The following is a 16346-nucleotide window of genomic DNA, read 5'->3' on the forward strand; positions in this document are numbered from 1 at the left end:
GTTGGTATAAATCCTCCTCTCTGTCTGTCTGACACTTTTTCTCTCTATGAAACAATGCAACTGCAATTGTGGAATTCAGCAGATCGACTTATCGGAAACCATCTGTGTGTCTACACACTCGTAGCAGCAGGAGTCTGCTCCAACATGGCTTCTTTTTTTTTTTTATTTGTTTTCCAGTCAGGAAGTCATCCCATAGACTGAGCACAGGATTAGCAAATAGTCGGATCTGCAGCCATCTGTATAGGAGTTTTCCTGCGAAAGAGTGTGTAAGTGAGGATGTGTTTGTGTGTATGTGGCTGCACGCAAACACACAAACAAACACGTTGATCCTTCGCTGTTCTCCAGATGTACAGTAGTACAGTAATTAGCAGCAGAGAAAACAGAGCTGAACCCTGTTATTACACACAACAAAGTGTAGTGTTGTGCATTGTCTTTTTCATTTCAGAGAGAAAAACACTACATTCTCCATGTCCTCCGAGGAAACGCACAAAAACGGCGCCGAAATCGAGTCGTTACTGCTTCATGTTAGGTTCTCCCTTCTCATTTGCACTCATTCGTTTATGTACAAGTTTATCTGAAAACAAAATATGCAAAATTGCTAAAAAATAATTTATATTGATAATAATAAAAACATTTAACAAGGCCCCTTCGTTTAATTTCAGGCTTTGCAACGTCCCAAGTTTCAATATCTGATCGTGATGAATAAACAAAACATCAGTCACTTGTGTTAAATCACATTTATCTGTTCACATGCGTATTAGTACTCATCACTAGTAGACCTACCCTCCTCCCTCATGGTGCTCATTGGGATAATGGTCCATCTCGGTGCCAGGAAGCGGGTGTATAGGGGGAGGGGGCAGGGGAACGTTGGCCCAGCTCGGGCCATTTGCTTTCGTGGGTTTGGAGCCGGCCTTGGTTTTCTTCTTCTTTCCTCCCTTACCGCCTACAAAAGGAAAGGAATGTGTTTTAGAGAAACAGTCATTGAAAAATAGATTGTAAAAGATGAATATAAAAGTGAGTTCAAAAAAACAAACAAAAAAACTAGATGTGTAAAGGGTCAACACCTTACTTACGGATCCATTTGGACTCAATTTCAACATACTCTTAGGAAGTCAGACACAATTCTCAAACACAGGGATTCAATGGGCTCCTGGTCTGTCGCAGTGCTTCCACAGAGAAGTTCAAGGTTTCCTGATGAAAAGCGTGCCTCTATTGATTGATCGGCTGAAAAGCCTCAAATCTCCATAGAAACAGGAGAGAGCGGCAGTTAACGCAGTTGGGGCGGACCTTTGTGCTCCACCCATTCCTCAGTGTCCCCTTTTCACAGCGGGCTTTGGGCTCCACAATGAAATATCTCACTTCACAGCATCATCATAATGAATGGCTTGTGTAGTGTCAGTGTGTCCCTAATGGAATTCACTGAGAGTCTATTACTACTTTCATTTCTTTTATTACACCGGAGCGCTGCTAACCCCATCCATTTCCACTCATATCCCTCCAACACCCGATTCTCCCCTGTCCCATCCGTCTTTATAAATCTGCCAGCCAGGTCAATACCGGGTTTTATACGATTTGGTCACCGTGGAAGAAACCTTTTTTTTCCTCTTTAAAACACATTTGTCTTCGAGCCGTAATCCGTTTTTCAACTTAAGAGGAATATATAGTATTCTTAATTTCCGGGGGACACACCAGAGCAAAACAAAATCAAAATCGGTTTCGATTTTAAAGCATATTAACAGTAACTTTAACAACATTCTAGAGCCTCAGTGTCCGTAGTTCTTATCTATTTGGCAATTTATCTATCATGAAAAGAATATACGGGGGAAAAAGCAATATCTCTTATTTTATATATAGTACGTCTAAGAATTTAGTGAGAATCGTAAGTAGATGTAACAGCAGCCAACTCTTACCATCCATAAAATTGTTGGATTTGCACATTAAGGTTAAACACTGGACTAGTACATTATTTCAGAGGTCGGAAACCCTGTACCACACAAATCATTCTGAGCGCAAAGGTATAATTATTCTTTTCTATATATGCTTCATGTCGTTCTTCCTCTGGGCATATGGGTAAAGTAAGGATACATAGTGTTTGCATATATATATATATATAGAGAGAGAGACATTTGTGGCTGAAACACCTCACATCTCAATCCAGAAAATACCTCAGGCTGACGTCAGCGGCCACACAGACGAGTGAAAGCCATCATTGGGAAACTCTGCTGAACACATTTGTATCTGTCATCTGCTGGTTAGGCTTCCCTGCCAAAGGCCTGTAATCACTTCCCCCAGCGCCACAGAAACGCTGCCAATATTGCATCTTGTGCGATGTAACGTGATGCACGGAGATGTAATTTGATAAACGGATTTGACTGAGGCGCAGTAGTATACCAAAAAAGTGCATCACTGTCATCAAAAGAAACTTACAGAAGCAATGAGGTACATGTCCATTGATTTTTTTCCACGGGGGCCAGATGGCAGAGAAGTCATGAACGCTGTGTGTTTCAAGTTCAGATAATTCTCATCATATTACATTTAGAAAAATCTATTCCCAGGAAGAAGAACAAAAGTACTTCTAAGATGAGCACGGAGGAGGGAGGGAGATCTCAGGCAGGGGTCGGAATGAGATTAATAAAGGATGGAAGTGATAAAAGAAACAACTGTGGGCCCAAGGCAGGCGGCACCAGTGTAGGTATAGTCTGAAAGTAATTGGGTTTCCTAATTGTACCTCTGGGCGACGCTTGACTTTTCCCAATAAATGGGGAGCTGACGCGATTGTTCAATCATCCTTAGTCTCTCCACACAAGACCGGCCATCAATATTGTAAATGAGCCTCTTCTAGGGAAGGATGGACTGGTGCTGGAATTATAACAGCTCACCCCAAATATGAAAAATACAGAGAGAGAGAGCGAGGCTGTGGCTAGGAGCTATACAGGAGTTACACAGCGAAGCCATCCCCTATGACAAAACTGGGCCTCTCTTCAAAGGGGAACTCGCACTAAATATAGATTCAGCTTTGGGTATTTATACCCAAGGTTTGGGCGGCCCCAGCCTATAACTGTAGGGCTGCAAAGCCTTGAGCTTGCTTTGTTTTCATTGGGTGCATCAGTGCTGAGGGGGAAGCCACAGAGCAGAGACTGGGAATATGCAGCCAGTAACTTACGGGTGGGGGAATATGTATTAAAAAAAGAGGACGACTCAAATGAAAGTCATCTATCATCATGTTTCATCTCAATTAAAAAAGAGGTTACACGATGAGGTGAGATGCAACACACACAGGAGGTGCAGGACAGTTCACACACACACACAAACCACGGACTTCAACACACGATGGTGGACTTTGCAGCCTCACAGACAGATCAGTGAGAGCGGGGGGGAACGGGGAGTCTTCGGGGTCTCGAGCAGACACAGAAAAAACAGAGAAAACAGCAGCTACATCTTCTCCCTTACACTATGAAAGCTTTTTAATGAGCAGCTTCATGCCCCCAGTGGAGAGCCACGCTGCTATAAAAGCCGCTCTATTTCAGTTCCTTTTCATCCCGCTCTCCTCCTTCAGACCTGACATTCATTATTCTTTCCATCTCCTCGGAGGGAGCGCAAGACACTGCAACTTCTACTTTTCCCCCCCTTTCAAAGGTTGAGTTTACTTTGGCTGAGGTCTGAATCAAAGCCCAGCTCGTGCTGATTCGAATTTCCATCACCGTATATAACCTGCTCTGTATTATATAGAAGATATACAGTCGGAAACTCAGTTTGATACTCATCCCTTATTCTTTATAGGGAAGAATATCATAGCCTATGTTAATCCATTCACTTTTATAGCGTTATTAATACATATTTGAATTATTATTTCACTCTGGGCTACCTTTTACCTAGTGTCAGCTTGGATCGGCTCCAGCCCCCCCGTCCACCCTCAACAGGAGAGGTATAAATAATGGATGGTTATTTCCATCTCAAGCAGATATTTATCTCTTACCATCACTGGCTGAGTAATTCCCTAAAAGAAGTTATGAGGTTGTAGACGCCTGTATGTTATACAATATACATGTAACTATAGGAGACCATGTCTGAGTATAAGTGAAAATGAATAAACCAAAGATTATTCTTTAAGAAAACTGAGAACTTCCACTCCTGGAAGCAAGATTAATTCCACGTTCATATTTATTTATTGACAATAACCAGGAAACTGTTTCTGCTACATTCATTTTTTCCTTTATTCTTACAATCCATGAAATCAAAATACGGCATGTGTTAAACCCAGTTAGAGACTTCCCTTATGGGAAGGATCTGCCTGTGAGGCCACTTCACATCCTTCTCTCCAGCCGACTGTGTGCCGGAGCACTGAATTAGAGACCAGTTAAGGCAGTGGCTTGTAACTAGATAAGAGGAGAGGAGAGGGGAGGCAGGCAGTGGGCTGCCTTGTCCTATAAATGACATTGTAATTCTCTGAACATAGGTTTTAGTGTAGTCGGTGACCATTAGTAGAAGAGGGGAAAAGGGAGGTATTTTTGCCACTTTACCCAGCCAAGCATCTCTAATGGCGTGTGTGTGTGTATATAGTCCACTCTGTCTGAAAGACTCCCTCTGCCCCAATTCCCGTCTTCTCAGCCGCACAGTGAGAGACAAAGCCTTAACAAAGAGCAGCAGTGATGGCAGAAACCCAGGATTAGCACTTGCAGCAATATTCTGTCTGGAGCTCGTAGCGCTATTCTACTCGTTCTTATTTAAATGTCCTGCTTCTTTATGCTTCAGTAACTCATAACCCATATTAGTTAAAAAAATAACCACATAGCATTCAGATGTTTTGCACTGTGAGCAGGGGCAGCTGAGTGAGAAAAGCATCTCTGGTGAAGGAAAGGGACGAGGTGAAGAAAGAAATCTTAGATGTCAGGTTTGAACATGCAGATAACAGATCAATGAAGCAATTAAGACACCCATCAATCATAACGTCAAGCGGCAGAGCCCCAGAGAGTTTCCCAGTTCACTTTGACTTAAACCCACCTGAGAGACTGCCGCTTCGCTCTGAGCTGTTGTGAGAGCTGGTGGTGCTGAAATCTTGTGATTGGTTGTGGGGTATTCTATTAGACAATCCATCGGCCAATCGGTAGTCAGGAATGAAAAGGAGGGCTACAGTGGGGGTTAAAGGGCAAAAACCACAGTGGCATCAGGTGATTGGCTCTTAGCACAAGCACATGCAAACATGCAGTTAGAGCATCAAGCAAGCAGGATATATTCAGGAGTCACACATTTAACAGGCTGGACTGATTCAACATTACATGGGATTTGTAGGAAACAGACTTTACATTTGCTGGACATACATGATTTGATATTGATAATTTTTTTTTATAAATAGAAATTTTAATTCAATATATGATCATTATTATTTCTTAAAATGATGCCAGGATGATTTAGAAAATTAGTTCCTAAAGATCTGTTGCATTTGCAATATAAAAAGCACAAATAATAAATACGTATTAGAATACAGTGAAGGAATGCTCATCACACCTCAAGTGTGAAGCTCCAGTCTGCTTTAAAAGTCCCATAATTAATCCATGGTAAATTAATTTGGATGCTTTTCCAAAATATTACTCAAAGTTAAAACAGATTGGCAATTACTCTGAAACCCAGGGAGGAGCGTTACTATCGTGAAAACCCGGCAGGAAAAAAGGGATAGATGACTAAACTGTACTTCTCCCTCAAAATATGTTTATTCAACCTTGGAGAGAGACCAAGTTGATGTCTGCTGGAGGAGAAACCAGTCTTTTTAAGGAAGCCTCCCTCCACCGCAGCCGGGTTTAAAAAGGCTTCAGAGTCTTTGGGTGGAAAAGTTTAAATACCAAATGACCATGTTTTTTTCAACTGTAAACTTTGTAGTGTGAGAACGTGGTTAAACGACTTTGTTTTTGATGTCACTGGACGACAATAACGACACGATGGCTGACACACAACCGTATAAAACTTGCTAAACCTCCCACACACGAGGGAACCAATGTCCCCAAAAAACCTCACACTGGCACGCTCGCGCTCTCAGTATAACTTACTGTTGTTGCAGGAGTTCTTGTCGGGCAGGGAGTAGCCCAGGTTGGCCATCTCCTGCTTGGCCTGGAGCGAGGCCTTCCACTGGGCCTCGGGCAGGTCCACAGCCAGCTCGTGGATGCTGCTGGTGTGGAGGATCTGAGAGGTGGCATAGGGCGTGGCCTGGGACGTTTGGCCAGCGCTGTTGTAGTTGGCTTTGGTGGTGAAGTCTATGCTGCTGTAGATGGCTCCATCAGAAAGCATGGTGCCCGACTTATCCCCTTGACCATTGGGGATATCTGCAAAGACAAAGGAGGGGGGGAAATAAGAAAGCTGCCACCTCACTTCGTCGTTATCCCTGCAGTACTTAATCAAGGTGTTTTTGTTTTTATGGCAGATAGAGAGAACAGGACTGTCAAAGTGCATGACCGGCAAAGGCTCCTTGACTCTGACTGAAATTACAGTCTGCATCCTGGTGCTTTCAGGTCCAAGAACATCTTAAGAAACAGCACTTAACAGCTAAATCTCCTTGAAAGAAAACATCCCCATTATTTACGTATATTTCACGGAGCCATGTTCCCCTCCACACGTGTGGATATCTCACTCCCCTCCCTTCTCTGTTCGTATACATCAGGGACAATGCTGCCGCTTTGCATGTGTGTCTGCGACGACAGAGGGAGCGAGGGAGAGAGCGAGCAGAATCTCTCCGTAGTGCCTGGTTTGCATGCCCAGTGAAGGGGAGATGATGTAGAGCCATGGCGGAAGTGTCCGCATCTGCGCCAGTCAAGCTGCGCCTGTCCTTCACGACTGGCTGCCCCACACCATCCTTTCAAACACCCATCCACCCCCTGCTCCTCTTCCTGTCTCTCCCCTCGCATTCTCTTGCTCTGAGGTATGGGCTGCTACACCGAGCCGGACTATTTGCCATTACTCAGCCGGGTGTCAGTGGAGGCCCCCAATGTTAATGCTCTAGCTGTCCCCCTATGTGATATATAAATGTATATCCAAACATGCATGCAATACGCTTATACTCGATGTTTTCATCTCGCATGCATATATGTACATGATGAACAACAGGAGCTGGTGGCAGAACAGAAAGGAAAGCAGGTCGTCATCTTTTATCTCTGTCAGTCCTTTCACAAACCGCCGGGGACGGCACCATGGCACTTACCTCCTCGCCCAAAGTTACTCAGGTCATTGGGTCCCCCAGAGCCACTGTTGACAGGCAGGCTGGTGGCTGGCCAGGAGTCCGCTAACCAGGGGTAACCGGGGTCACCAGCAGACAACAGTCCCGGCCGGCTGAGCGGAAACACCAGATAAAACACAGGATTAAACACAGCCTGTGAAATGACATCGCTATCAGAGTTTATTGCACTAACAACATCCCTTATTCCTTATTACGCATGGTTGAATTTGGCATTATGTTGCCGGATTTAGAAATAAAAGATGAAAAACATGACAGCAATCAGCTGAGAGGCAAAATGAACACAAAGAAAATATCAAACATTTGTTTAAAAGTTAGTTATGCACTGGAATGTGTGTTTGTGTGAGATAAGCTCACCATAAGCCTGTGAAGCTAATGAAACACATCTGAGATACGGGTGAGAACTGTACGGATACATTTCTTTTACACAGAGTTGGAATTCCTTCAGGCACACACTGCGCTTTATCTCTCCTGTTTCTCCTGCTGTGTCTTTGTCACATTCCCAGAGTTATTAATGCAAAAGCACACTGCGGAGACACTAATGCATACATTCGCTCTGTGCACACATGTGCAGCAATGCGCGCCCACACCCACATGCATACGTTCCCTCATTCGTTAATATCTGGGGCATTCTGCTGCGTTTTCCCATCAACCCCTTGTGGTGATGTCCAGACAGTCTCAATCTTATTTGATGAGACGTCAAACCTCAGCCGTCGCCCCACCGTGATGCCCCGACCCACTTGTGGGACGCCTGCATATGGGTGAGGGCAGCTCCATTGAACAGGTGTTGCGTCCCTCCTGAGGGGGTGAGGACCATAAAAAGCAGCCATTAAGACTTTAACCTGTCATGGGTGACTGCTGGGAGGCCATTAGGGCCACTTTACTGTACAATCACGTCTGAGCCTCGTTACCATGGGGAATATAGAGTTGAGTTAAATGCTGCTGTTTATGTTCAACTGATGAATCATACTCCACTTGTTTTTAATTTATCTAGCATTGAAATCAATTAAAAAATGTATAACTACTAGTTTACGAAGCGGAGGAAGGATAGAATTAGACAAAAGACCCAAGGACATTTTTCTCAGATAAATGAAACCCTGCATCGGTCAGACAAGCAGCAGGTGTAGTGAGGCGGATGGAACTGCCTTCTCAGAAACACACAGCACACCCCGCTGTCAGTGCCCGGCGGTGCTGCTTGTACCAGACTACAGACAGTCTGGTGCATTCTGAGAGACGGTGTAACACAGTAGTTAGCAGTCTGGCTCCCTGATGGGGCTTTTCGTCTCAGCTCCACCGGGGTGACGTGTTGGCTCCGAGGGACTGGGACAGAGACAAGCCCCGAGGACGAGGGCAGGTAATGGGCGCGCTGCAGTCAGCTTCTCCCTCAGCCACAGGTTCTAAATGAGAAGAGCTTCTGCAGCGGGGGGGGAGGGGGGTCCAAATGAACTGCAGCCCTGGCAAGCTAAGGACCCTCGCTGTGGCTCCTGAATGCCAAAACGGGCCCTCGGGGGAGACAAGTCATTCAAATTGATGGCTGTGCATCAGACACATGCACTTTTATAGGGTAATACATCTCTCCGCGTCCTTCTCCCCCTGTTTCTGGCTGCAATGTTTCCAAACTGCCATCATTCTCTCTCTCTCTCTCTCTCTCTCTCTCTCTCTCTCTCTCTAGCCATACCATCCTTCCCTAACCCTTTTTATCCCTCCTGCACCACTCCTGTGTGCTCAGCATCTGTCAGCCCAAAAGCAGATCAGAAAGGAGAGGACACTGGTCTCTCTAGCAGACTCCAGCACGGCTGCACCACAAACGTACACGGTCTAAAATAAAAAGACCGTGACCTTGTCTTATCGCCGCTCTCACTTGCCCCTGTGTGCTCCAGCAAGTCCTCCCCCCAGCTCCTCTACAGAGACACCATTTGAACAAGACAAGGAGCTGACAATGGAAATGGCTGCATCGTCCTTGCATTCATCACACAGCAGAACTCCGGCTAAGGGATAATTAGAATAAGACTGATTCCTTCTGGGGATATTTGTTGTATGTGTGTGTGTGTGTGTGGGGGGGGGGGGGGGGTGGGGGTGGGGGGGAGATGGTGCTGGAATGGGGAACGGGCGAGACGTGGACACTGGGTCGTATGTCTAATGAAAAGTTGACACCTAGCTTGGATGGATAGCAACCTTGGCAGATAAAATTTGATTTGGAGCGCTTGCTCTTAGACGTTTCAGATCCTTGTGATGGGTTGGAAACCATAAACACAGCCTCAGACCCCGACACTGAGCTTCCCATAAATAAGCCATGGGAGAGGCATTAACTCCAAAGCAACTTCATAAATCAGGTGTTTATGGTCCCACGGACTAGTGAATGGAACTTGGATTAAAAGTCTAGACATTAGCTAGCACTAAAAGCAATGAGAAACCTGGATTAGTTTTCGAGATGAACTCTCAGGCAGCGTGCTGTCGTTTAGCATTCGGAGCCCGGATTGTAAAGGAAATCTCCATAGAACCAGTATCAGTGAAACCTGTTCCCTCTGCCTACAGGAGTGAATGTGCTTTGCTAAAATATTGATCAGCGCTGAGACAGGAAGTTATTACTACCTCGTAATTACCATCTCCCTATTGGCAGGGGGATAACGAATGAGCCCATATCGGCTTTTATCAATTTCAATTGAGCAGCCAAAATCAAATGGTCCAGACCCACCGATCTGCAGCCTATTCATCTTCCATGAATCATTTATTTTGTGATCGATTAAGTGTAATTGTTCAGGCAATTTGGAAAGAGCCAATGAGGAACTGGAAAACAGACGCAGCCTCATTTGCTATTGTCTAATTAATGCAATGAACATTTCATGTAACAAATGAACACATTTTGCCTCTGATGCCGTGCTACATATTTTCACTCGCGGGGCAGATGGGGAAGTTGCCACATCTGGGATTGGATGGCACTAGAGTGACTAACGGATCAGAGGCTCCAGACTGCATCCTATTCCGGTGCTGTGGAAAACGGTGGCAGTCGCTGCTGCCGACTAAAGATATGACAAATACAGAGCAGCGCAAATACAGACATTTCAAATCCTATTCGCTGGCCTAAGAATCAGGAGCACTTATGTGGAAAATTGAAGGAAAAAAAAACACTGCAGCAGAATGTAGATGAGAAAAAGGCAACGACGAGTGGCGTGGCTAATTCATTGAGAGCCTGCTGGCAGCTCCCAGAACAATACAGGCAAAATGTTCCATTGTGGCATCCAGTCATATGCACGGAGTAAAAGGGGGTTCAAAACAAAAAGCACGAATACCGCAGCCAGAAATCCCCAGAAGCCCAGAGACACGCAGGGTCAGATTTAGTCGGCGGTGTCTCGTCGAGGGTTTGAGCCCAGCAGGTTTTACCCAGTCAGGTGTGATAAGCAGTAGATAGGCAGAAGCACCAGATTCTCAAGGGAGTCTCTTGAATACCCTCAAAGGCTCAGTAACTGGTGTCATTGAGATGTGCCCTGTTCTCCGAAGCCCCCCCCCCTCTCTCTCACTAACACACACTGAGACGGAGCAGGCCTATACGGGGGTGCAAGCGGGGTACCTGCACACGCACCTCTCCCCTGGGTAATTATTTTTACATTATTACATGTGCTCAGATCCAAGCCGCCCACGCGAGGTGACAGGCAAATTTATCACTCCAGAGGGCTCCTGGGCCGCCTGCAGCCGGCAGCCGAAGATAAATGACAAAATAAAAACACTCTCTGCTTAAATTGTTTCTGTTAATTCCGCGGGGGAGATTTACGAGTTCACCCGTCGATGCACGGATGGAGATGTGGCAGAAACGTAGATTTGCACGGCGGTTTGCGTGGTCGGCGCACAAACAGGTATCGGTTATCTCTCAATCTATCAGTCGTTTATCAGCGTTAGAACCGAGAGCAGCTCGCGGCGGACGTGATGCATGACTGTGGAGGAAGTGCGTAAAGGCATGTGAAGATGGTAATGATGGGAAGATCTGTTTTTTGCTCTAATATTGACGGTCTGGTTTGGTGTTGTGGTTTTTGTTTCTGGATGGACACTCACCTTCCGTTGCTCATCAGGCCGCCATCGACTCTCTGGAAGGTCACTGATGACAGAACGGAAAGAAAGAGAGAGGGAGAAGACGGAGGGGAAAAAAGACAAAACCAGATATTTAATTTTCTAGTATTCATACGAAACAAGCAGGATTTATTTCCATAAGTAAGACACCTTGTCCTTTCAGTGTAGTCCTGTTTTGTCCAGCAGCTATGTATTCATCTGTTCACTTTTCTAACACAGCTGGATGGATAATACTTGCGGATGTCCCTCTGCATCACATGACTTTCATGAAAATTAAAAAAAAAAGAAAGTGCAAAATGGAGGACTACATATTGCTTTGCATTAAGCGGAGACGTCATGTGCTCCTCAAGGACAAGACGCCTGATGAGAGGGAAAACTCATTTCATCTTTCTTGTTTTGCTGCTGAGTTATTATCAGATTTGAGATTAAATTCTCAGCCAAAAAATGATTAGAAAAGGCAGAGGGCTCATTAATCACGTTGGATTTTCTGTCTGGAAGTGCGATGGCTGAGTTGCCGATGCTCCAGCTTGCAGGGGCTCCCCAGAATCCATGCACGTGACCTGCTCCATGACAGCGATGTACCGATAACGAGGGGCCCCTCTTTGACGGCGGTTTGTGAAACTCCGAGGCTCAAAGTGAGCGACGGCTTTTGAAAGATCCATTTCATCTCCGCTCGACAAACATGATGACAAAGCAACACCGAGAGTTCTGAGCGTGTTAAGAACTTCAGTGGATCACAGGGAACACGGAGGAGCGGCAAGAGTTTTGGAAACCACCTCATACCAATGAGAGGGGGGGGGGGGGGGGCTGAGTTAGTCAAGAGCGAGAAGGAGAGCTGTTAGTCATTTGGCTCATGTGCTCCACAGATGGAGATTAAAGGGAGGAGGCGGCATTCCTCCTCCCTTTTCTGTTTCATTCAGGTTGATTCCACAACAAGCCCGGGCACGGGATAGTAGGAGAGAGAGAGAGAGAAGGGGGGGTTTTCTGTGGGTGACGCTGTAAAGCGGATAACAGGGAGAGGAAACTCCCCCCATAGATTACAGAGGCTGCTAACAGGACATTTTAATGCATCATCAACACGACCTAGGCCTATTTGATCCAATTTCCTCTGAGTTCTAAGCCAGGAAAACACAATTCTAAATTTGTCTAGCAAGCATATCACAACAGTTTAGGGGGTTTACTTACTGCATACAAGCAACTGGAATTTAACTGCTTACTGCCAACAATAGTTCTACTCAGATAAAACAAACACCGCAAGTTTGTGTGAATACAACGCAGCTTAGAAAGCTTGAGGAAGACTTGGGTTTTTCTTTATTTAGTCGTAGCTAAAGCCCTTCCTCTTTGTTCCACCACCAACAAACTTGCGTTGGAGAATTCTTCCGTCGCCTCAGAGAGGACTGACAGGAGGAGGAGGTGGCGGCGAGGGGCGACTCGGCAGCGGGGCCTCTGAAGTCCCTATCTGCGCTCAGGCACATTTCTAGGCTGCTGCGGAATACTTTTATGTTAGCCGGAGTGACATGGCGGCACAGCTGTGCTTCTCGCCTCTGTCTTCCAGATAAGCACTTTCTCCAACATGAATACAGATTAATCCCTTTTAATAAGCATTAAGGGGGGGGGTGGACATAATCAGCGTATAAAAATTCCATCAAATCTCTTTTCTGCTGGCCGCGCGCCACAACAGTGTCGTGATTTACCTCCCCGGCACTGACAGGAGGCTGAAACAGGACACTCTCGATATATCAACTAATTGTCAATAAGGAGAAGAGCAGCACTGCGTGACTCCTCGGCCGTGCTGTGGCTCAGGTTCTGAATATCACCTCAACAACTGTTTTACCTTTTATACTTTAGTGAGTTCACATGAAGTTTATCTCACATTTTAATGTTCAATTATTTGCCGCTGTAGTTTTGGAAAGGCTTGAATAATTTCCAAGAGGACTACATAACAACACAAACTTCATCAAACATGTCATTAGTTAGTGATGGATATAAAGCCCAGGGAACAGACAGAAGAATGTGCTGACCCCTGACCCTGTGTACTGCAGCTCCACTGATATTGTACAGAACAAAGGAATCATGGGAATTGAATCCTCCATGTCTTGTATTTTGTTAAACTCAAAGCACTTGAAAACACATTATCTTTGATTGGGAGCTATTGACTCCATCCACTCTATCCACAGACTGCATTGTGGGTGCTTCTTCAATAAGCTTAGAGCGGATGGTGACAGGACATCGTTCAGAGTGGCTGTTCTTTGCCATTACGTTAAGTAGTAGGTGACATTCCTTTGTCACAAGATCACAACTAAACAGAGGGGAAACAATCAAATCGACCACCGAAGCGCATAAATGACATCTACAGAAACAGATCTGTTAGAGACACAATGATTTGATGATTCTAGAGGGAAAGAAAAGGAAGATGCACTAGACAGGATGACACTTCATACAAAAGCAAACATACACACAAATACAACACAATATGTAAACCGGGCGGAAAAGGTTGGGCGGGGATAAGAGTTGAGGTTTGGTCATGGCCAATAACAAATTCAGATTCATTTGACGTTTTAAATTTGTTTCTCTGCCGGGTTTAAAATTCCTTCATTAGTATATCGGTTGGATTTGTTCATGACCATCAGTCTGACAATCCAAGCACATATGGGGGGGGGGGGGAATGGATCTGCGTTGTGGAGAGGTGAGGAGACGGGACAAATGAACAGTACCTGCAGGGGTGAAGGTGAAGGACTGAACTGCAAAACAAGAAGACAGAGAAGTTGTGTGTTAAAAGCCTGCAGAGATAAGCAGAGCTTTAGGGGTTGTCTGCACACCGGGGCCGGGGCCAAGTCGAGGGGCCCGGGGGGGGGGGGGGGGGGGTTAGTCAGACAGTGGAAGACCACATTGTCTCCCCGTGTGCAGAGCGTCAGGCAGGGAAGCAGCCAGCTCAGAGGCTAAAGAGGTGTGGAGACGGTGGCACAAACCAAAGAAAACACACAGGTAACAAACAGAAATGAAAACCAAATTAACCAAGGAAACTCTGGACATACTCATTCATTGTTAGTAACAAAAATAGAGACATAGAAGTGTGCTTCTGCTGGTTAATGAGAACTAATGTTAGAATATGATGCTGCACAGAGATTTACACACACAACATAAATGCGTCAGTTCATTCCCACTTTTCTGCTCTCTAATTAAATCTTGAACCCTTGGCTGCTCATGTGGACCTGGTGGTTGCTAGTATTGACTTGGGGGGGGGGGGGGGGGGGGTCAGCGTGTGGGAGGAGAGAGCTGGACGACCTCCAGCGTCAGTGACCAGCAGAGAGTCCAGTCTGCCCACTCAGCTCCACCACCCTGGGCTATTAACCAGCACCGTGGGTGGATTTGTCAAAAAGTGTAGCCCTGTGGATATGATTCACGCTGACATATGTCTCCCTGTTGAGCTTTCACACACCACTGCCGCCTCAACCTCACCGCTAGCAGCTTCTTCATCATTCCATTATATCTGCGCTGATTAAGACTGCGAGATGTTAATGTGGTGGTAAAATATTCATGCTTTGATAGAGAAAAACATAATTATTTGTTGAGCTGTGGACCAATTTCCCGTTGTTTGCCGAGGCAGGGGAGCAGAATGTCGGCGGCAATTTGCATAGGTGACCATGATCAGTCTGACCTGCGTAGTTGCTGAGGCCCTTCCTCTTCTTCCTCCTCCAGTAGAGCCAGATGCTGAAGCCCATGAGGATGACCCAGCAGGCCCCGCCGATCCCCGCGATAAAGGCAGGCTGCTTCACCACATCAGTGATCTGCTCCGTGATGCTGTTGTTCCGGTTTCCATGTATAATCACGTCCCGAAACTCCTTACCTGAGGGCACGGGGGGGGAAACAGGAGGTGTTAATGTGATGCTGGGGCGGATAGCTACTGGAGGGAAACAGGAAATAACAACGCTGCTGCGCATGAGCTGCTGCTCCAAGGTGAAAGTTAAGACAGCTGCCCGTATGATGCCGAAAGGCCCTGAGAGTGTTGCACCTTTTCACTCCGTTGAAAATAACACCTACAGATGCATCGAGGCAGGGTTAGGGCTAGATTAAGCTCAAAGGAGAAAGGTCTGATGAATTTCAGCAAGAGATATTGACAAAGGGAGCAGGACAGGATCTACAGGATGTGCAGTGAAATATAATGTGCAGACTGAAAAAGAACAAAGCCTAAAAGCTTATAACAAACCCCCAGATGAGCAGGTTGTTTGCTTAGCTCAGGCCCTAATTCACCCTATTGCCCGTAAAACACACCATGTGAAATGAGAAGAGAGGATCCTGGTCTGTATTGATCTCCAATCGCTAGCTCCCCCTGACTTGTCTGCTTGACACTATGTCTTTGAGAACGAACAAATGTTCCCTCATAACAGGAACAAAAACACACTCGTAACAACCCCCCCCCCCCCCCCCCGAAAATATTAAATGTGCACGCGTGTAAAGATGCACAAAAGCTCTTTATCGTATTACTGTGTGACCCACATGAACACTAACCAATCGCACATCCACAGACTGGCAAACACACAACATATTCTAACTGCAGACATTGGGGCTGTGCTCTGGGAGATGGATTTTGTGAGTGACACTGGGGAAATAAGAACATGCTGCAGGCCAAGCCATCAGTTATGGGTCAAATCAGGCTCAATCTGCCCCGGCTCCACATAAATCACACGTGGTCACGCCACATCTCAAAGTAGTGGTATAATAAGAATAATATCAATTTGGTAATTCCTGGAGTTAGATGAAAACATTAAGACCGGCTTCTCTTCGGTTGAACTCCTCCTGTCACCACTGGAATACAGTGTTGTTTCATGTGCCATTTGGAAAAAACTGATAAAAAATAAGGAATGCTTTATGACAATCAGTCTTACCGATGATGATAGACTGAGGTTCGCTCTTGACTCCAACCCCCGCGCTGGTGCTGGCAGCCACTTCCACTCGGTACACCACTCCCACCTGCAGCCCCCCCACCACCACGGAGCGAATGGCTGCGTCCACCGTCTTATTTACATGGAAACGTGTCTCGTTGCCCAAACACCAGATCTACAGC

The 16346-nt window shown here is 45.9% G+C and overlaps 1 protein-coding gene across 1 annotated transcript in view; it reads right to left on the reverse strand.

The window, feature by feature from the left end:
* Positions 1 to 16346, reverse strand: part of LOC133951869 (roundabout homolog 2-like) — a 153194-nt gene that overhangs the window by 11280 nt on the left and 125568 nt on the right. Inside the window, 7 exon segments of the mRNA XM_062386094.1 lie at positions 784 to 943; positions 5002 to 5127; positions 6042 to 6314; positions 7187 to 7314; positions 11267 to 11309; positions 14940 to 15128; positions 16168 to 16339. Coding sequence (XP_062242078.1) covers positions 784 to 943; positions 5002 to 5127; positions 6042 to 6314; positions 7187 to 7314; positions 11267 to 11309; positions 14940 to 15128; positions 16168 to 16339 — 1091 coding nt within the window.

Source organism: Platichthys flesus, chromosome 4 (assembly GCF_949316205.1).
Source record: "Platichthys flesus chromosome 4, fPlaFle2.1, whole genome shotgun sequence".
Lineage (NCBI taxonomy): Eukaryota > Metazoa > Chordata > Actinopteri > Pleuronectiformes > Pleuronectidae > Platichthys > Platichthys flesus.